This window comes from Antechinus flavipes, chromosome 1, assembly GCF_016432865.1.
Source record: "Antechinus flavipes isolate AdamAnt ecotype Samford, QLD, Australia chromosome 1, AdamAnt_v2, whole genome shotgun sequence".
In the NCBI taxonomy this organism is placed as follows: domain Eukaryota; kingdom Metazoa; phylum Chordata; class Mammalia; order Dasyuromorphia; family Dasyuridae; genus Antechinus; species Antechinus flavipes.
Genome location: NC_067398.1, coordinates 16,095,686 through 16,117,756, shown reverse-complemented (window position 1 = coordinate 16,117,756; position 22,071 = coordinate 16,095,686). Strand labels below are relative to the sequence as shown.

Below are 22,071 nucleotides of genomic sequence, written 5' to 3'. Positions count from 1 at the left end.
AGGACCCCAACAAGCCACCCCAATAAGGACCCCAACAAGCCGCCCCTAAAGTCCTTGTTATGGTTTTCACCAATCTGGATCCCTCACCCTGTCTCTCAATGTACACACGATCCTAGGATCATGTTAGCATTTCTGCCCACCTGTCACATAGTTTACATAGCTCTTATTGAACCTGTCACCACGAAAATGCTGACATCATTTTTGTTTGTTTGTGTATTTATTTATTATTTTTCCCGGTAATCGGAATTAGGAAACGCACCCAGAATCACACAGCTATTAAGTGTCAAGTGCCTGATGCAGAATTTGAAGTCAGGTCTTCCTGACTCCAGGTCTGGTACTCTATTCACTGCACCACCTAGATGTCCTTATGAGATATATTTTAAAATTATTTTTATTTCATTAGACATTTCCCAATTCATATGGAAACCTTTCAAACAATCATTTGAAATTTTTTTGAGTTCTAAATTCTCTTCTCCCTTTTGGCGTCTTGTCTGTTTTTGAGAAGGCAAACAACTTGATTTTGATTATACATGTGAAGCCATGCAAAATATATTTCCATATTATTCTTTTCTCTTTTTATTCTGATATTCTTGTCTCCTTTTCTCACCACTACTTTGATCTGCTCTCTCTTTTATTATCCTTTCCCTTTTTTAATCCCCTTCTCCCCAACTTCCCACTTGGGTAAGAAAAGTTTCTATTACCAATGGAGTATGAAGATATATTTTTCTGTCTTTGAAACCTTTTAGTTATTAGATTCAATTTTTGTGTGGCTGTTCTTTTTTTTTTCTCCACTGTAAAAGTTCTTCCTTGCATGCCTCTTTTATGTGATATAGCTTCCCCTATTCCTCCTCTTCCTTGCTCTCTCCCAACGCATCTTTTTTTGCTATCCGCTTTTTTATACCATTCCAACACAATCTATTCACTCCTGCACATTTTTCCTATGTAGAATTCTTTTAACTGTCCCAATAATGATAAAGTTCTTAAAAGATTCATGAATCATCTTTCTAAGTAGAAAGGTAAACTCTTGTTGAGGTCCTTATGATTGCTCTATAAATTTATGCTTACTTTTTATGCTTCTCTTGAGTACTATATTTAAAGGTCAAAAATTCTATATAGCTCTGCTCTTTTCACCATGAATGTTTGAAAGTCCTCTATTTTATTAAATATCTTTTTTTATTTGAAGTATTATATTCAGTTCTAGTGGGTAGGTTACTCTTGGTTGTATTCCCAGATCTTTTGTCTTGCAGAATATCATATTCCAAGCCTTTTGGCTCCTTTAAAAAGTGATAGCTGCTAAAGCATGTGTGATCTTGACTGTGTCTGCACAATATTTGAGTTGATTCCTTATTGATTCTTGAAATGTATTTTCTCTTTAGCTTGGAAGCTCTGAAATTTGGCTACAATATTTCTGGGAGTTAGCATTTTGGGGATTTTTTTTCTGGTGGTGATTGGTAATTTATTTCATTTTCTATTTTACTCTCTGGTATTAGGATATTATGGCAGTTTTTGTTGAGTATTTCTTGAAATATGTGGTGAATATGCTTTCTTTGATCATGGCTTTCAGATAATCCAATAATTCTTAAATTATCTCTCTGGGATATTTTCCTAGATCAGTTTTTTAAAAATGAAATAGTTCATATTTACTTCCATTTTTTATTTTTTTCACTTTGTCTACTGATGTCTCATGGAGTCATTAGCTTTCACTTGCCCAATTTTAATTTTTAAGAAATGATTTTCTTTAGCAGGCTTTTGTATCTTAGCCTGCACTTTACAGTATCTTTTTCTATTTGACCAATTCTGTATTTTAAAGTATTATTTTTTCAGAATTTTTTTGTGCTTTTTGTTCATTTATTTTTCAGAATTTTCTTCCTTTGCTTTTATTTCTTTATCTAATTTTTCCTTTACAACTTTTGTTTTTGAAAATAATTTTTAATCTCTTTCAGAAATTCTTGTTGGGCTTATGTCCAGTTCACATTTTTTTTTCTCCTTGGAGATTTGCTTGTAGTTGTTTTGATTGAGTTTGTGACTTGATCTTCCCTGTCACCATAGTAGCTTTTTATAGTCAGGTTTTTATTTGCTCATTAGCCACCCTAATTTTTAATTTGCAACTTTGTTAATGTTGGGTTCTGTTTTCAGTAGGAGGGTGAGAAGGGGCTCTTTCTCAGGTTTCAGGTTTTTTTGACTTGCTCTTTTCAGAACTAATTTTTGGGATTTGGAAATTTACAGTGTTCTAAGATTGTGTGATCTGAGAAAAAGTGTGGTCACTGCTCTCTTGGTTTTCATTTTGGTTCTCAACTAGGAAGGGCCTTTGACCGCTTGGGATTGCAGCTGATACTGATACAGGCCTCTCCTTTAGGACCAGAAATGATAATGTCTTTCAGGACTTCCATTCCTTCTTGATTTAAAGTTTTTCTCTCTGCGCTCTCTCTGACGCTGTAGTGAGCACAAGCAACAGAACTACCAGATAGACATCCCTCAGGGTTCCTGCTACTCCTCTTGACTGAAGGTACATCTTTCTGACCCAGAACTCTGACCCAGAAGTGGGTATGGGCAAAGCAGCTTCCAAAAATGCCCAGTTCTGGGTCCAGTGATAATCCAGGGTTCCTTGTCATCTCTTTGCGATCATTTCTGGCTTGAGAACTCCCAAAGCTTCCGTTGCTGTTATCACCACTACTGAGGCTCACCACTGGCATTTCATTCAAGAGGCTCCTGGCCAGCCTCCTCCCCATGTCACCGATATCTCCTGACATCTCATCTTTTTTTAGTCTGGAAAAATATCTCATTCTGATCTTTTATAGGCTCCCACTCCAGAATTTAATTTGAGGCATTATTTTAAAGTTGTTTGGAGGAGAATGTCGGGAAGTTGGGAAACCTCCAAACCCTTTATCATTGTTGTCTCTGGGTGTTTTCTTTAATCTGCCATCTGGACTCTGTCTTAGCAAGTCCCTGATATCTTTTTCATAACCAAATGTGCTTCATCCTGTACATGAGAGATCTTTTAAAAAACTAAATATAGAACAGCTTCAAATTCAACGTCTTACATTTATTTAGCTGTGTAATCAGAAATGACCTCGTCTATAAAATGGTGGTTATTGTATATATGTGTATATATTATATATATATATATGTATAGCTACATATATGTGGCATATATGTCACATCATATACATACATGTAGGATACATATATAAGCATATTATTGTACTATTGAACTTATAGGGCTGTTGTGAGGAAAGTCTGTGAACTTTCAAACATTTTATCATCATTGTTGATATAACAACAGAATTTTAACAGATCCCTTAAAAGAGATAAATGGGTCAACTTGAAATTATTTTATTAGTAAAACAGATTTGAGGAAACATATGGCTAATTTTAAAGCATTTTTATGATTTTACCTTATTTTTAAAAATTTTTTTAAATAACTTTTTATTGATAGAACGCATGCCAGGGTAATTTTTTACAGCATTATCCCTTGCATTCACTTCTGTTCTGATTTTTCCCCTCCCTCCCTCCACCCCTTCCCCCAGATGGCAAGAGTCCTTTACATGTTGAATGGATTGCAGTATATCCTAGATACAATATATGTGAGCAGAACCGAACAGTTTTCTTGTTGCACAGGGAGAATTGAATTCAGAAGGTAAAAATAACCCGGGAAGAAAAACAAAAATGCAAGCAGTTTATATTCATTTTCCAGTGTTCTTTCTCTGGGTGTAGCTGCTTCTGTCCATCTTTGATCAATTAAGGCTCTCTTTATCGAAGAGGTCCACTTCCATCAGAATACATCCTCAAACAGTACATGATTTTACCTTAAAAATGTTTCTCCATTTGATTAATTGTTGGTGTTTTTCTTCTTTAATATAAGATGATGGTTCTCTCTGGGAGGAAACAGGTTTCTCAGGGGAGGTTTTCTTGGAGGCAGCCTTAGTATCAGTTCAGATCAATAATTACCCCAAAACGCAGCCAGGTGATAAAAGTTCAGATCTTTTATTGTCTCTAATCTAGCCCAGTTAGCTTAGAGGCCTATTCCAAGAGCTCTTGTTGCTTTGTCCTTTGCTTCTGCGCTTTCTTCAGCATCCAGAGCCAGACCCAAGTTGAATCTGTCTTGCCTCTGAGAGAGCCTTCTCAATCTTCAGCTGAACTCTCGACTCGTAGCTTCTTCCTCTGAAAACTCTTCTGACTGGCCCCTTTGAAGCTCTATTTATTCGAGAGAGAGGAATTGTGGCATGCGAGAGAGAGGGATTATGGGTTTTCTCCCATAGTACTCTCTGGCCCTAAGAGCTTCAAGGGAGGTGTGAATTCACAAAGTGACACAGTTAACTTTGTGAATCTCTCATACTTGTGAACTCCAATGAATAAAAGTGTAAACACAAGCATTGTATCAATTAGTTCTGCTTAGTACCTTGTTTCAGGTTCTGGACCAAAACATCTTGTAAGATCAGATGAAAAATCTATCAACTCTAATGAGTTAGCAGTTTGTAAAGATTCCAACAATTAATATTTTGGTTTTAAATCCCAAATTGGCGATCATTAAAAATAAAATTATCTTTTATATGGCAGAAACTGATGTACAACTTCAAAAATACTTTTTTCAAAAGTAAAGCTGAATAATTATTTAAATTTACATGGTGCTTTATACCCATCATATCATCAAAATCTTAAAATAACCATGTGTAGTAACTACTCTATATAGTATACGTAGAATATGGGATGCTTGACCTAGGCTTATATCTCACTTCTAACACTCACTAAGTGGCCTCTGGGGACCTTCACTTTCTCATATGTAAGATGAAAGGGTCTGTATTGGACTGCCTTTCAGACCTCTCCATTCTAACTCCAGATCTGCTTCTATAAACTGCTGAAACTTACCTTTTGTTATATAAGCCTTAATCTCGTTTTAGCCTATGTACTCAGATCCCAGTATTTGCATCAAGTTAAAATCTAAAAGAAAATACTCAAATATTCAAGTGAAACTATGATCTCATCCATGTGAGCTTTCCTCCTAGTGATACAAATCATAAGCTATCCATGCTTTCCATTATTTGTGACTCATTTCCATGTCCTCCCACATATTTGCCACAGAAGGGACATTCAATATGCACGGGCTTTCCACACTTTCTCTTTGGTTTATAAGATTATCAGTGGAGTCCATGGTTGCCCATAAATTATCTCCTGATTTTATCATATGAACCTCAAATAATGTAGAAAATTATTTGTACCAATTTGTACATCATACTTAGAAATAAATCACTGAATAGGATAGAGACCTGATTTATTTTCACAAATAATGTAGGCAAATTCTATCATCTGAATTGCCTATAGTAGTTTATATTTTCTTCTCCTGTTTCATTTATTAAACTGATTTACTTCTAACAAGAGCAAAAATTACACCTTTTAAAAATTCATTAAAATATTAGAAAACCTTTGGATTGAAAATATTGGTTTCATATGCTCTCTCTACCATCTGCTGGTTACAACTATTATTGCACAATTTGTAAATTTAAGTGTTTTCCTAGCCCCCTAGTGGCCTTAAAAGTTTAGGTCAAACACAAACTCTTTAAATGGAAGCTTTCTAACTTTCCCAATTCTTAGTGTCCTCAACTAAACTGCTTTATATTTACTGTATCTGTTTTTATTTACCAGTGTACCTATTGTTTCACCATTCTAGAATGCAAGCTCCTTGAGGGCAGTGATTGTTTTATTTTTGTTTTTTGTAGTTTTAGAATTTAGTATATTTTATGTCTCTGGGCAAGACTGAAAACTCTTCCTTAAATTGAATTGAGGACTTCTCCTTGTATAGGGATCCGTTTTATACTTGTCTCATCACACAGTTCCTTAAAAGTCTTTCTTTAGCTATTCCATTGGATATTTACAAAAATAGTATAGCTAAGAAATCAGTAGGAATCACGTATTATACATGTTGGAAAACGGACTTTCAATAGAAGGACATGTGGTTAATGAGTCTTAATAGAAATAGAGGCAAAATGTGGGCCTCTCAAAAAATTAGATGGAAACAAAATTTAAAAAGTGCAGAAGAAGGGCACAGAACAACAGAGGAATCTTTCTGCTGCTACTACGACCCATGCTATCACTACTACCACCACTACTATTATTACTACCATCACCATGGCTACTACTACCACTACTACCAACTACTAATCTAACTACCAAGGCTACCATCACCACAACTCTTACACCAGCCTGAAGACTACTACTACCACTATTATTGCCACCACTACAATTACTGTCACCATCATCACCACTACCCTCCCACTACTACCACTAGTACCAAAACCTCCCAGTTCCTTCTTCCTCCTCCCCCTCCCACTGTGACTGCTACTATCACTGCCACTCTACCCACTATAACTACCACCATCGCCACCAGCACTACTACTACCCCACCTTCCGTCATCTTCTTCTTCCTCCCCTCTCACCACCACCACGACTATTACTGCCTTTACTACAACTACCCCCGCCATCTCCAGTACTATTCCTATCATGTGTTTACAATTTGATGGAACTTGAACCCTGGTCTTCCTGACCCAAGTCCTACCCAATCACAATTATACCACTTCCTCACTTAAGGAACAGGATGACTTAGGTTCAAGTCTTACCTCTGAAACAAACGGGCTGTGGGACCCTGGGTAAATCACAGTCTCTTAATATTTTAGGAATTTCCTAAGACTAAAAGTTGTAGACGACATGATTGTTGGTTGTTGTTCTCAAAGAAGACCAAAATGACATCACTATGTGAGAGGGGAGTTACAGCACGTCTGACTGATTGATAAGACTAATACGCGTTAGGAATGTACTGCCACAGCAGACACAAATAGTCTCTATGAACATTTGGGGTGACTTCTCTAATTTTGCACATTTCATGTTTCTTTTGGGCTAATTCCATTCTGCTTTGCTCATAGAGCACAATGCCTTCTCTGATAAGGGCACACCATGCTGGGCAGTCCTGTGCCAGTGTCTTCCATGTCATAACAATCAACTCAAAAGTTCTTAAGAGATATCTTGAGAGTGTCCTTGTATTTCTTTTTCTGACTACCTTATGATGCTTGCCCTGTGTGAGTTCTCCATAAATCTCTCTCTCTCTCTCTCTCTCTCTCTCTCTCTCTCTCTCTCTCTCTCTCTCTCTCTCTCTCTCTCTCGATATAGACACGTGTACATTGGCATTTGAAAAATAAAGCTGTGCTCTCTGAGAGTTGGAATGCTTGGTAGTTAGATGGAGAAAATAAATCAATGTCTGGTCTCATATCCTGCCAGGTGATTTTCAGAATCTTCCTAAAATAATTCAAATGGAAGTGACTCAGTTTCTTGATGTGCCGCTGGTAAACTGTCCAGGTTTCAAAAACATCCAACAATGAAGTCAGCACAAGGTTTCCATGCATCTTCACTTTGATCGTCAGTTTAATACCGCTCTTCCTTCTTCCCTTTTGGAGCTTCCCAAACACTGAATTAGCACATATCAACCTGAAGTGAAGAACTCTCTTAATCAGCAGTTCACCAAAATCATAGGCTTAGTCTCTATATCCTATCCCTACAATTGCTATAGAATTCTAGACTTTAGGGTTAGAAGGTGCCTTGAATAATTAATAAGTAACATTTACATAGCAATTTAAGGTTTGCCTAATACTCTACAAACACTGTCTTTTTGACTTCTGGTCCAGATTCTTTACCACTGCCCTGCCTTCATGTGTTTAAAGGTCATTTGTTCCAAATCTCATTCTAGATGAAGAAATTGAGGTCAGAGAAGTTCAATATCTCACCCAGGCTCACACAACTAAGAAGTGTCAGAGGCAGGATTTGAACTAGATCCTTCTATATCTTGCCACTAGACCCAGAGCTCTATAGGGGAAAGCGAGGCAAGTAATATTGCACAGTCTCTTTCACTTCAATCCAATTCACTTGCACGTCAAGGCAATCTCCTCCATGATGTCATGGTCCTCTTTGAGAATGAAGGACAAACAACAAAGGTCCATGAAGCTACCTAGTTTCTTCTCAAAGTTTGTCCAACCATTAGCATTTCTAAAGAGAATTAAGGTTTATAAAGCACTTTTCATATATGATCTCATTTGATCACAACAGTCCTGTGTGGTGGATGTTATCTCCATTTAACATGAAAAAACTGAGGATATTGCATTTTTGATCTCCTTCACAGACTAAATGTAAACTATTTCAGAGTCCGATTCTTTTTGTATAGCAAAATAACTGTTTGGACATGTATATTTATTTTGTATTTAATTTATACTTTAACATATATGTAACATGTATTGGTCAACCTGCCATCTGGGGGAGGGGTGGGGGGAAGGTTTGGCAATTGTCAGTGCTATAAAATTACCCACGGGTATAACTTCTAAATAAAAAGCTACTTAAAAAAACCCCAAAAAACTGAGGATATGAAGTCAAATGACTTGCTTAGGGTCACACAGTTAAGAAGTATCTGAGTATGGTCTCCCAACCAATCCAGAGCTTAATGCACTATGCCACTTAGCTGCTTCTCAAGGTCCCCCAACCCTTTGATAGTCTATTGATGATGAAGAATTTCCAATCTAATTTTGTTCTCAAAACTGTTCTGAGAGGTAGCTGGGAAGTAGTGCTGTTATTTCCATTTAATGGATATAGAAGCTGAGGATGGAAGCGGTTAAGTATCAGGATCACACATAGCTTTTGAGGATCACACAAAATCTGCAAAGTGTTTTTCTGCTTATTATCCCATCTGTTAAATTGTTGAATTTAATATGCAATTAACCCCCCAAATTCAGCTTCTTCTACAATCCTCATTTGTTCTTTTGTACGGGGAACTAGTTGTGTCTGCTGTTACGCTACAAATAAAAAGAAGGAAAACAACAGTGACCACCCATTTCTCAGCAGGCTCCTGACACTTGAGGAGCCACAGCTACCCACATGTAAAAAATCTGGAGAAAGGGGAGTTTGGAGGAGAGCCAGCAGCGGCTGCTCGCGGTGCCCTGACTGCCAAGGGCCGGATTGAAGGACTGCACGTGGTGCCCTAGTTGCCATGCGCACTGGGGCGAGAGCTGCACGTGGTCCCCAGGCTGCCAAGGGCCACGACACTGCGCACTGGGATTGGGGCTGCACGTGGTCCTCCGCCAAGGGCCGGGTCATTGGGTGCACTGGATGAGGGTTGCACGTGTCTTTTTAGTGCTAAAGACCGGGAGACTGCGCACTGGGAGTGGAAGGAAGGGGGTGCTGCATGCGGTTCTCTGCTTAGCCGGGAGAGCCCGTGCACTGGATGAGGGTTGCACGTGTCTTTTTAGTGCTAAAGACCGGGAGACTGCGCACTGGGAGTGAAAGGGAGGGGGTGCTGCATGCGGTTCTCTGCTTAGCCCGGAGAGACCGTGCACTGGATGAGGGTTGCACGTGGTTCCTTGGCTGCCAAGAGCTGGGAGGCTGCGTAGTGGGAGGAAAGGCTGCGCGCGCAGCACAGGAAGCCGGCACGCGGCCGCCGGACGTCGTGACCTCGCGGATGCCCGGCGGTCACCGTGACAACCTGAGGAGAGGCAACAGTGGCCGGGGCGAGGAGCCGTTGAGGCTGGCGGCCGCGAAAGGCCGCCTCCGCCCGGCCAAGCTCTCGGTGGGCAGTCAGGCCTCTGCTGTTGGCTCGGGCCGGACCCCGCGCAGGGACTATGAGAAAATGGTCGTGCAGACGAGGAACAAGCACAAGGAGCTGCCGTCCAAGGGGGTCCAGTCCCCTCGCGGCCCTCTGCGGGGCCGCCGGGGCCCGGACCACAGAGAGCGGGGGCCCCTGACGGAGGACAAGTGCGCCAAAGGGTCACGGCCCTCGACGCCCGGGCCCACCCACCTAACGGGGAGCAGCAGCGGCGGCCACCACAAAGTGGCCCGGGTGTCTCCGCTGCGCCGGCTGCTGATTGCCATTGTGCGGCGCCTCCTGTGCCTGGTCCTGGAGAAGCTGCCGATGCTGCAGCATTACCAGAGCTACTCGTGGAACTTGACGCTGGCCCTAGGTGAGCTTGTCTGCGGGTCTTGGCCCGCCCGAAGGAGCACCCGCTTTTCATGATAATCTCTTGTGGAATGATTCATTATCTGTATTAGTTTTTTCTATATCTTGGATAGCAAACTTAATATCAGTACCAGATGTTTGATGCAAAAATTTTCTATTTGATGGCTTTCTCTTCATTAATTTTTTTGGTTCAAAGGTTTTTCAACTCGAGATTATCAAAACTATCTTTGTGATCTATTATATCCTTTGTATCCCTTGTTTACTCTTCTTCCTATAGCTTTCCCTCCCTAATTTTTTTTTTTTTTTTTAGCATAGAATGACCTTTAATATTTAAGGCACATCTGCTTTAAAGCTTATTTTGATAACTAATGTAAGATAATTTCTGCTAAACTTTTTTCCCGGAGATTTCGTAAATAGGAAGTTTACCCCTAGTGTCTTGTGTTTTTATGTTTGTTGGACACTTGATTATGGACTCTGTTTTTGATTCTTCCTTACCTAGTTTGTTCCATTGATTTATTTTCTATTTTTTTTAATATCAAAACCAAAGAGTTTAATGATTATGTAATGATTATTGCTTCATAGTATAATTTGACACCTGGAAGTGCTATTCCTGTTTCATCCCTACTTTTCCTCATTATCTAAACATTTTGTCCCTCCAAATAAATTTTGCATTTTTTCTGACTCTAAGCCCCTTTGGGGTGAATTATTTTCAGCTAATAGCAGGGATGAAACACTACTTCAGGGGTTCTTTAACTTAAATTTTATTTTTGACAATTGTATTTCGACATAACTATTTTCCTGTATATAATCTTATGTATATTTTATTTCATGCATTTTAAGATATTCTGAGAAGGGACCCATAAGCCTCACCAGTTTCATGACACAAAAGGTTAAGAACTTTCTGCTTTGAGGCCATCACTTTCTTGCTCAAGACTTGATCCTTTGGAACTCTTCTGCCCCTTGATTTTGTGTGTTTGTATGTTCAACTTTTTTTTCTTTTTCAGATCACAGTAACATTCATATAAAGCTTACTCCCTGGGTCTTGTTCTCTTAATTTATATATTATTTTCTAAAGGTATTACAATCATGGGAAACAGTAAATTCTACCCTTTTCTTTCTTAAAAATTTCCTTTTTTCCCCCTTTTCATTAGATAAGAACAAAGCTACCTTCAGGATCTCTGATCTTATTTTAACATCTTCAGTATTTTTTAAATACATGAGAATTCTAGAGATTTTTGTCTCTTTACTCCTGGACTCGAGAATGTTAGGTAGTACCATATTAACCTACAGCTCCTTTGATTTGCACAAATCCTCCTAAGTATTATTTTTGTCTTCCTAGATTTCTTTAGAATCTTGTGTTTGTATCTAAGGAATGCTTGAAATTCCATTAAATATTTCTTTTTCCTTTTTAGGATTTTATTGAGCTTTTCAGGGTTTATTCTTAATCATAAGCTTATATCCTTTTTTTTTCCCTTGGCAGGGAATATTTTATTCCAAGATAGCCTTAACTTTTAAATAAGAAGATCATCACTGTAGTTCTTGAGTATTTGAAATATTTTCTTGATAGTGGTGGTATTTTTTTCTTTAATATGGGATATCTAGATTTTGACTTATGATATTCCTGGGACCTTTCCTTTTGGTGTTCCTTTTAGGAGCTAATTGGTGGATTCTTTTTATCTTCTGTTTCAAATAGACTTGGGCACTTTTTAGTTCAGGTTTCTGAAAATATGGTACTTAGGGTTACTTAAAAAAAAAAAAAAACATAGTTTTCAGATAGTCCAGTGATTGTTACTTTAAACTTTAAACTTGCTTTCTAAGTTTTTTATTTTTCATATTAACTATCTTATTTTTTCATTTTTTTATTTTGTTCTTTTATTTCTTGCTGTTTCACTGAGTAATTGATTTCTCTTTGATATGTTTCAATTTTTGGGAATTTGATCTCTTGATTACCATTTTTCCTTCTAAATTATTAGTTCTCCTTCCAATTATTTTCCAGAGTTTTATTTCATTTTTTTTCCTTTGAGACTTTGCTTGCATAGTCTTTTTTTTTTTTTTTTTTTTTTGAGTATCTCTTGATCTATAGTAGTAGTTGATGTTGGTTGGTATTTTCGAGTTACTTATCTCTACAGTTTAAGTTTATGAATTGGGGCTTTGTACCAGACCAGGTTCTGTCCCATATATGCTTGAGTCCTTTGGGTTCTCCTTTTTTGGATTAGATCTCTCTTGATACTTGGAGGTTCAGAATATTAAATCTTGAAGACCCTTTCTGATTTTTTAAGACAGAGTTTTAGGGAATTTGAAGCCCCTGGATTTGAGCTGTTGGGCTCCAAGCACTGCAGCATGACACCAGTTATTGGGTAGCAGGCACTACTCAGGGCTTTCAAGGTCTCCTCTGTAACTTTCTCAGGGAAGCCTTCCTATTCTTATCTCCTCCCATAAAGCCTCCCAGTTGACTTGTTTTTATTGTTTGGTCAAACTGGGAGGGACTGGTGCTGGCTATGCCAGAAGAATTCTCCTATCCAATTGCTTTTTGGCTTCTGGATGACTTTCTTTTTTTTTCTCTTTCTTTAAGTAGTATTTTATTTTTTCGAATTACATGTAAAGACAGTTTTAACATTCATTTAAAAAATTTTCAAGTACCAAATTTTCTTTCTCCCTCTTTCCCTTCCTTTACCTAAAATGGTAAGCAATTTGATATAGGTTATATTTGTACAGTCATGTAAAATATTTCTACATTAGATATGTGAAAGAAGAAATATACCCAAAAGGGAAAAATCAGAAAAAATAGTGAAAATAATATGTTTCAATCAGCTTTCGGACTCTACTGATTCTTTCTCTGGATTCTATTGATTCATTCTCTGGACATCGATAACATTTTCCATCGTGAGTTTTTGGGAATTGCCTTGGATCATTTTATTGCCGAGAAGAGCCAAGTCAGTTGTAATTGATCATCACACCGTGTTTCTGTTACTATGATACAATGTTCTTCTGGTTCTGCTCACTTCACTTTGCATTAAGTTCATGTAGAACTTTCTGGGTTTCCCTGAAATCTGGCTGTTTGTTATTTCTCAGTTGCACAATTGTATTCTATTACATTCATGAACGCAACTTGTTCAGTTCAATTGATGGACATCCCCTAAATTTTCAATCCTTTGATACCACAAAGAGAGCTGCTATAAATATTTTTAAATATGTGGGTCTTTTCATTTTATTTATATTCTCTTTGGGATACAGACCTAAAAGTTGTATTGCTGCATCAAAAAGTCTGCGTGGTTTGATTGCCCCGGGACATAGTTTCAGATTGCTTTGCAGAATGGTTGCATCAATCCACAACTCTATTAATGCTCTAAATTTTTCACATCCCTTTTAACATTTGTTATTTTCCTTTTCTATCATATTATCGAATCTGATTGGTATGAGGTGGTATTTCAGATTTGTTTTAATTTGCATTTCTCTAATCATTAGGGATTTACAGCATTTTTTCATATGATTGTAGATTTGATTTCTTTTTCTGAAAGCTGCTTTTTCATGTTATTTGACTAATTATCAATTGGGAAATGACTTGTATTCTTAAAATTTGACTCTATATATTTGAGAAATGAAGCCTTTATTAGAGATGCTGTAAAAATTGCTTCTCATTTTTCTACTTTCCTTCTAGCCTTGGTTGCTTTGATTGTGTTTGTGCAAACTTTTTCTGAAAACTTGTTTACTTAATATTTTCCCCAAGTTACATTCAAAACACCTTTTTACATTTGAATCTAGAACTCAAAAATCTTAAAAAACAAATCTAAAAATAGAATGCTTCCATCTATATTCAGATACAATTAGTTCTTTCTCTGGGTATCCAGGTATTTTATCCTGGATAGGATTTTTTATCACTAAGTCCTTCAAAATAGTTGTGGATCTGAGAATAACACTGTCAATAACACTGACACTGAGAATAACAAAGTCATTTACAGCTGGTCATCCCAGAACATTGCTATTACTTTTTATACAGTATATTTCACTTTGTTCATGAAGGACTTTCCATGTTTTCTTTTTCCTGAGAGTATCCTGCTTATCATTTCCCAGAAGATGATAATATTCCATTAGAGAAATTTGCTTTAAATTTTTTTTTTTACAATTACTACTGCTAATTGTATTTCTTTTCATTTATTCTCTTTCTTTTCCTTCTATCCCTCCTCAAAAGTATTTTGCTACTGACCACCCTTTCCCCCAATATGCCCTCTCTTTTACCACTCTCTCCCTTTTCCCATATCCCATTTCCCTCTTATTTTCCTTTAGGGTAAAATAAATTTGTATATCCCTGTTGAGTATATATGTTATTTCCTATTTGAGCCAATTCTGATGAAAATAAGGTTCACTCATCCTCTCTCTTCCCCTCCATTGTAAAAGCTTTTTCTTGCCTCTTTTATGGCAGTTGTGTAAACTCTTTTAAATTTAATATAATCAAAATCATCCATTTTGTAGCTTTCAGTGTTCTCTGTCTCTTGTCCCATCTTACATTTTGCAGTACAATTTATCTTTTGTTTGATCAAAACCTTTTCCCTTTTCTATAGATCTGACAAGGTAAACTTATTCCTTGCTCTATAAGATAATCATAAGCCAATATACTTATGGTCTCAACCCTTATGTCTAAAACATGTATCCATTTTGTCCATATCTTGTTACACAGTATAAGATGTTGATCTATACCTAATGTTTGCCATATTTTCCAGTTTCCCAGCAGTTTTTATTAGATCCCAGAAGCTAATGTCTTTGGGCTTATCAGCACCAGATTACTAGTCATTTGTTACTGTATTTTATGAACCTAATCTATTCTACTGATACACTCCTCTATTTCTTAGCCAGTACCAGATTGTTTTCATGATTGCTAGTTTATAATACAGTTTGAGATTTGATTTGGCTAGGTCATCTTCCTTTGCGTTTTTTTTCATGAATTCCCTTGATATTTTTGATCTTTTGTTCTTCCAGATTAATTTTCTTATTTTTTTCTAGTTGTATAAAATAACTTTTTTGGTAGTTTGCTATGACACTGAAGTAAATTAATATAGGCCTATCCATGAGCAATTAGTATTTTTTTTCAGTTGTCTAGATCCAGCATTATTTGTGTGAAAAGTGTTTTGCAATTGTATTCATATAGTTTTTGGATTTTTTGGGCAGATAGACTCCTAAGTATTTCATGTTATCTACAATTATTTTAAATGGAATTTCTCTTTCTAACTCTTGCTAATCCATTTATAATGCCCAATTCATTCATCTGTTTCCCATTCATCTGGCTCTATTCATTTCATTTAGCATCAGTTCATGTCTCTCCAGGTGTATTCTTGGTGTAAGAATATAGATGTATGTATGTATGTATGTATGTATCTATCTATCTATCTATATCTACATGTATTTTCTCTAGGTAGTGCTTTCACTGAATCCCATAATTTTGGTATGTTGTTTCATTGTTATTCTTTTTGATGAAATTATTGATTGTTTTATGATTTTTTCTTTTACCCATTCATTCTTTAAAATTACTTTATTTAGTTTTCAATTAAGATATAATCTATTTTTCCATGGCCCTTTATTACACATCATTTTTATTGCATCATGATTTGGAAAGGGATGCATTTAATATTTCTGCCTTTCTGAATTTGATGGTGAGGTTTTTATGCCCTAATACATGGTTAGCTTTTGTATAAAAGCCATGTATCACTGAGGAAAAAAATGTATTCTTAGAGGTCTATGATATCCAGCTTCTCTAAAATTCTATTTACCTCCTTAACTTCTTGTTTATTTTGTAGTTAAATTTGTCTAGTTTTAGGAGGGAATGTTGAGGTTCCCCCACCAGTATAGTTTTACTGTCAATTTCTTTCTATTCCTATCACTCATTTGATTTCTTTGGAAATTTCAATGCTATTATATAGCATTTGATGCATTTATATTTAGTATATAGTATATTTAGTATCTTCATTATCTATGGTACTGATATGGCAACAAGAAAGATCAAAACAAAATTCCTTGCTTCATTTTTACCTATTAGCAAGATGTAGTTTCCTTTTTTGTCTCTTTTAATTAGATCTATTTTTGCTTTTGCTTTGTCTGACATCTTGATTGCAAACAGTACTTTTTTCTTTCTGGATAATTGCAATATTTTCTCTTTGACCTTAAGAGTTCTGAAATTTGGTCATAACTGAGAGTTTTCATTTTGGGGTCTCTTTCAGGTAGGTGATCAGTGGATTCTTTCAGTTGACATTTTACCCTCTCATCTAGGAAATCAGGACAGTTTTCCTTGATAATTTCTTGAAAGATTTTGATTTGGTATTTCAAATAGTCCAATAATTCTTAAATTATCTCTCCTGGACTTATTTTCTAGGCCACTTGTTTTTTTTTTTAATAAGGTATTTTACATTTTCTTCTTTTTTTCCCATTATTTTGATTTTGTTTGATTGATTCTTGATATCTCAAAGAATCATTAGCTTCTACTTACCCAATTCATATTTTTAAGGAATTTTTTTCTTTAGTTTTACATCTGGCCAAATCTACTTTTTATTTTTAAAAATTTTTATTAAAGCTTTTTAATTTTCAAAAGATATGTATGGACAGTTTTTCAACATTAATCCTTGAAAAACCTGTGTTCCAATTTCCCCTGCTTCCCTAACCCCCCCAGATGGCAAGTAATCCAATATATGTTAAATATAGTAAAATATGTTAAATTCAATATATGCATACATATTTACACAATTATCTTGCTGTACAAGAAAAAATCAAGTCAAAGAAAAAATGAGAAAGAAATTGCAATCAAACAACAACAAAAAGAGTGAAAATATTATGTTGTGATACACACTCAATCTCCATAGTTTCTGGGTATAGATGGTTCTCTTCTTCACAAGATCATTGGAACTGGTCTGAATCACCTCCCAGTTGAATACAGCCATGCCCATCAGAATTGATCATCTTATAATTTTGTCTTTGCTCTGTACAATGATCTGGCTCTGTTCATTTCATTTAGCATCAGTTCATGTCTCTCCAGGGCCTTTCTGAAATCTCTGAAAACCTCCTGATCATTTCTTATGGAACAATAATATTCAGTAACATTTATATACCATACTCATTCAGCCATTCTCCAACTGATGGGCATCCACTCACTTTCCAGTTTCTTGCCATTACAAAAAGGGCTGCCACAAACTTTTTACACATGGAGGTCCCTTTCCCTCCTTTAAGATTTCTTTAGGATATGACCCAATAGGGACATTTCTGAGTCAAAGGGTATTCACAGTTTGATAGCCTTTTGGCTTGCTATCCAGAATGGTTGAATCACTTCATAATTCCACCAACAATGTATTAATGTCCCAGTTTTCCTACATCCCCTCCAACATTTGTCATTGAATTTTCCTGTCATCTTAGCCAATCTGAGAAATGTGTAGTGGAACCTCAGAGTTGTCTTAATTTGCATTTTTCTTTTCTTTTTTTTTTTTTTAATATGTGCAATCAATTATTTTTGCTTTTCAAAATTTTTTATTACAGCTTTTTATTTACAAGATATATGCATGGGTAGTTTTTCAGCATTGACAATTGCAAAGCCTTTTGTTCCAACTTTTCCCGTCTTTCCCCCCACCTCTATCCCCAGATGGCAGGTTGACCAATACATGTTAAATATGTTAAAGTATAAATTAAATACAATATATTTACATGTCCAAACAGTTATTTTGCTGTACAAAAACAATCAGACTTTGAAATAGTGTACAATTAACCTGTGAAGGAAATTGAAAATGCAGATGAACAAAAATAGAGGGATTGGGAATTCTATGTAGTGGTTCATAGTCATCTCCCAGAGTTCTTTCGCTGGGTGTAGCTGGTTCAGTTCATTCCTGCTCTATTGGAACTGATTTGGTTCATCTCATTGTTGAAGATGGCCACATCCATCAGAATTGATCATCATATAGTATTGTTGTTGAAGTATATAATGATCTCCTGGTCCTGCTCATTTCACTCAGCATCAGTTTATGTAAGTCTCTCCAGGCCTTTCTGAAATCATCCTGCTGGTCATTTTTTGCAGAACAATTAATTTGCATTTTTCTGATCAATTGTGCAAATCTACTTTTTAAAGGAGTTGTTTGCTTCAGTGGATTTTTGTGTATCTTTTTCTATTTTTTTGTGCTTCCTTTACCAAGCTGTCAAGTGTCTTTTTCATGATTCTCTTGCATGACTTCATTTCTTTTCCCAGTTTTTCTAATAGCTTTCTTACTTGATTTTTAAAATCCTTTTTGAGCTCTTTTGAGCTTTTGGTCTGAGATTAATTTTTGTTTCTCTTTGAGGCTTCCCATTAGGTATTTTGATAATCATTTTTAAAATACTTTTTTTTATTATAGCCTTTTATTTACAAGATAATATGCATGTGTAATTTTTCAGCATTGACAATTGCAAACCTTTTGTTCCAATTTTTCCCCTCTTTCCTCCTACCCCCTTCCCCAGATGGCTGATAGACCAATACATGTTAAATATATTAAAGTATATATTAAATACAATATATGTGTACATGTCCATACAGTTATTTTGCTGCATAAGAAGAATCGGACTTTGAAATAGTATACAATTAACCTGTGAAGAAAATAAAAAATGCAGGCAGACAAAAATAGAGGGATTAGGAATTCTATGTAGTGGTTTACACTCATTTCCCAGAGTTCTTTCGCTGGGTGTGGCTGGTTCAATTTATTACTGTTCTATTGGAACTAATTTGGTTCATCTCATTGTTGAAGATGGCCACATCCATCAGAATTGATCATCATATAGTATTGTTGTTGAAGTATACAATGATCTCCTGGTCCTGCTCATTTCACTCAACATCAGTTCATGTAAGTCTCTCCAGGCCTTTCTGAAATCATCCAGGTGGTCATTTCTTACAGAACAATAATATTCCATAACATTCATATACCACAATTTATTCAGCTATTCTCCAATGGATGGATATCCACTCAGTTTCCAGTTTCTGGCCACTACAAAGAGGGCTGCCACAAACATTCTTGCACATACCGGTCCCTTTCCCTTCTTTAAGATCTCTTTGGGACATAAGCCCAGTAGTAGGTGTTTTGATATTGTCCTGTTTTGCTCTTTTCTGCTGCCACATCAGCCATATTAGCTCTCTATGGCAAGATATTTTTTTTTCAAGCCTATATTGTGACTTTTAAAGTTGAGCTGTAGTCATGAGGTACTATCCCAAGTTTCTTACATGGGGGACTGCTGAGCCTGTGTGCTGAATCTTCTGGGGCTGGTGGCTCTACTGCTGCTCTGGGATCATGTGGCCTAGTCTAGTACGTTGCAGTAAAGCTGCTGGGACTGATTTTATCCCATCCTTCTGTTGCTCCAGAATTCATTTCAAGGCATGATTTAAAGTTGTTTCTAGAGAAATTGGAGAGACACAGACAACTTCCTCTTTTCTTTGCCATCTTGTTTGTTTGGCTACTTTGCTGTGTTGTTCTTGGTAGAAGAAATGACTAGTTTTTCATTGGGTTTTTTGACTTTTGGTTGATAAGATAAACACTTCAAAGTTTTTATTGAAGTAGGTACGTGGAGTTGGTAATGTATTTTTAACTTTTTGGTCAACCATTTTGGCCCAAAGTCCAAAACGTAATTTTTTTATTATTATTTTTTAAATTTTATTTAATAATAACTTTATACAGAATCCATGCCAGGGTAATTTTTTTTTTACAACATTATCCCTTGCACTCGTTTCTGTTCCGATTTTTCCCCTCCTTCCCTCCTTCCACCCCCTCCCCTAGATGACAAGCAGTCCTATATATGTTAGATATGTTGCAGTATATCCTAAATACAATATATGTTTGCAGAACTGAACAGTTCTCCTGTTGCACAGGGAGAATTGGATTCAGAAGGTAAAAATAACCCCGGGAAGAAAAAACAAAGATGCAGATAGTTCACATTCGTTTCCCAGTGTTCTTTCTTTGGGTGTAGCTGCTTCTGTCCATCATTTATCAATTGAAACTCAGGTCTCTTTGTCAAAGAAATCCACTTCCATCAGACTACATCCTCATACAATATCGTTGTCGAAGTGTATAATGATCTCCTGGTTCTGCTCATTTCACTTAGCACAAAATGTAATTTTTAAAGCTGTATTACTTATTGGGTATTCTAGAGTTTCTTCTCTTCTGATTGTTAAAAAAAAATGCTTCAAGGACTTGTTTTCTTTCTTTCTTTCTTTTTTTTCCTTTTTCTTTACTATCCCTATCTATCCTCCCCCAATCTTGGAAGAAAACAGGATAACAAGGAAGAAATATGTAAGAAATATGCTTAGTTAAAACAAATTTATTTATTAATTCTATCCTGAAATTTTTTTCATTCAGCATCTTGAGTTACTACTTCTTTGCCAGGAAGTGTTATAGCTTGCTTCATCACCAGTATTCTGCAGTTATGATTTGGTCATTGTGTTGATCAAAATTCTTAGATCTTTCGGATAATTTTTTCTTTTTTAAAAACTTAATTTTACAACAGTTCATCAAGACTCCCCAGGTTCTCCTGAAACTGTCCTTTTCATAATTTTTACTAATTTATTTCTTCATTCTTTAATGAGGATTGTCTTCTTTTTTTTTGCTACAATAAAAAGAGTTACTATACATGAATATGTATGTTATACATATTAGTCCTTTTCCACTGTTTTTTTGCTCTCTTTAAAAGTATAGGTTAGTACTAGTGTTGCTGGTTCAAAGGTATACAGAGTTTAGTAACTTGTAGGCTGTGATTCCAGATTACTTCCCAGAATGCCTAACCTAATAATGCAGTACCTGTTTTGACTCTCTTAACATTTGTCATTTTAACTTTTTTATCATGTGTCAGTTTTTTTTATGGGTATGATGTGGAACCTTAGAATTATTTTAATTTTTATTTTTAATGAGTGATTTGGAACATTTTTTCATATAGTTTGATTTATTCATTTGAAAATACCAGTTCATGTCTTCTGAGTATTCAGTAGTTGGGGAATGAATCCTGTTATTACAAATGTTCTACAAACTGCATAATTTGGTTAGAAACCTAGAAAAATTTGAGGCACAAAATTTCCACTTAGGAGGGATGGAGGGAAGGAAAGGAAAAAAAATTGGAACACAAAGTTTTGCAGAGGTGAAAGTTAAAAAAAATTATCTCTACATATGTTTTGAAAATACACTTTTAACAAAAACATTTCCCCCTAGTTTCTTGTTTCCCTTTTAAATTTAGCTACATTAGTTTTTATTTATATGCAGTCTTTAAATTTTATATCATCAAAATTGTCTTTTGTTTTTATGATCTCTCAATCCCTTATTTGATCATGAATTCTCCTATTCATAGATCTGATAAATAATCTTTTTTGCTTCTCTAATTTGCCATTTTTTATGTCTAAATTATTAAATTAAAATCCATTTCAAGTTTTTTTGTAGATATGGCCATAATTTCTACTAGACTTCTTTTCCAGTTTTACCAACATATTTTGGTCACATAGTGAGTTCTCACCCAGTAGCTGTGGTCTTTGGCTTTTTGAATATGAGGTAGTCATTATTTTATGGACATGTTGTTGATAATTGTAATAGGCAGAAATTCAAATATAATACACTTTATAAAGATCAATAGATTTTTTGTCCTTGTTCCTCTTGCTGAAATTTATACCCTTAACTTTTCTATTGATTTTTGTGCTTTGCCTACTTGCCTCCCCATTCACTGTATGGGAATTCTTTTCTCCAGAAGAAGGATAAGTTGGGGGAAGGGAATCTCAAGTAGGGGAATGAATGAATGATTTAATAAATGTGTACCTTGTGTAAAGCACTGTGCTTTTATATGGGCATATAAATAGAGAAAATTGAGAGTTTTTGCTCTAAGGAGCTCACATTCTAATGGGGAGGCAGTACATAGAAGATTTTAGCTGCAAGTCAGATGAAAAAAGTTCATGGTCGTTAGGATGTCCTTAGAATATTTTCTTTTTTCCCCCAACTTGCCCCTGCATTTATCTGTCAGAACTTGCAGTCAATGGAGCTTCTCTACAAATCCAAGCCATTTCTTGCCTTTGGCTTTCTCTTTCTACTCTTAAACAATTGATAGTTCTGAGGGAAAAAAAAAGTTAT

General features: G+C 35.9%; 1 protein-coding gene across 1 annotated transcript in view; it reads left to right on the top strand.

Moving 5' to 3' along the window:
• The first annotated feature begins 9,487 nt into the window (after positions 1-9,487).
• The window catches only part of LOC127550461 (probable C-mannosyltransferase DPY19L2), a 144,249-nt gene continuing 131,665 nt past the window's right edge, over positions 9,488-22,071 (top strand). The window contains exon 1 of the mRNA XM_051979448.1: positions 9,488-9,986. Coding sequence (XP_051835408.1) covers positions 9,488-9,986 — 499 coding nt within the window. The remainder of the gene's footprint in view (positions 9,987-22,071) is intronic.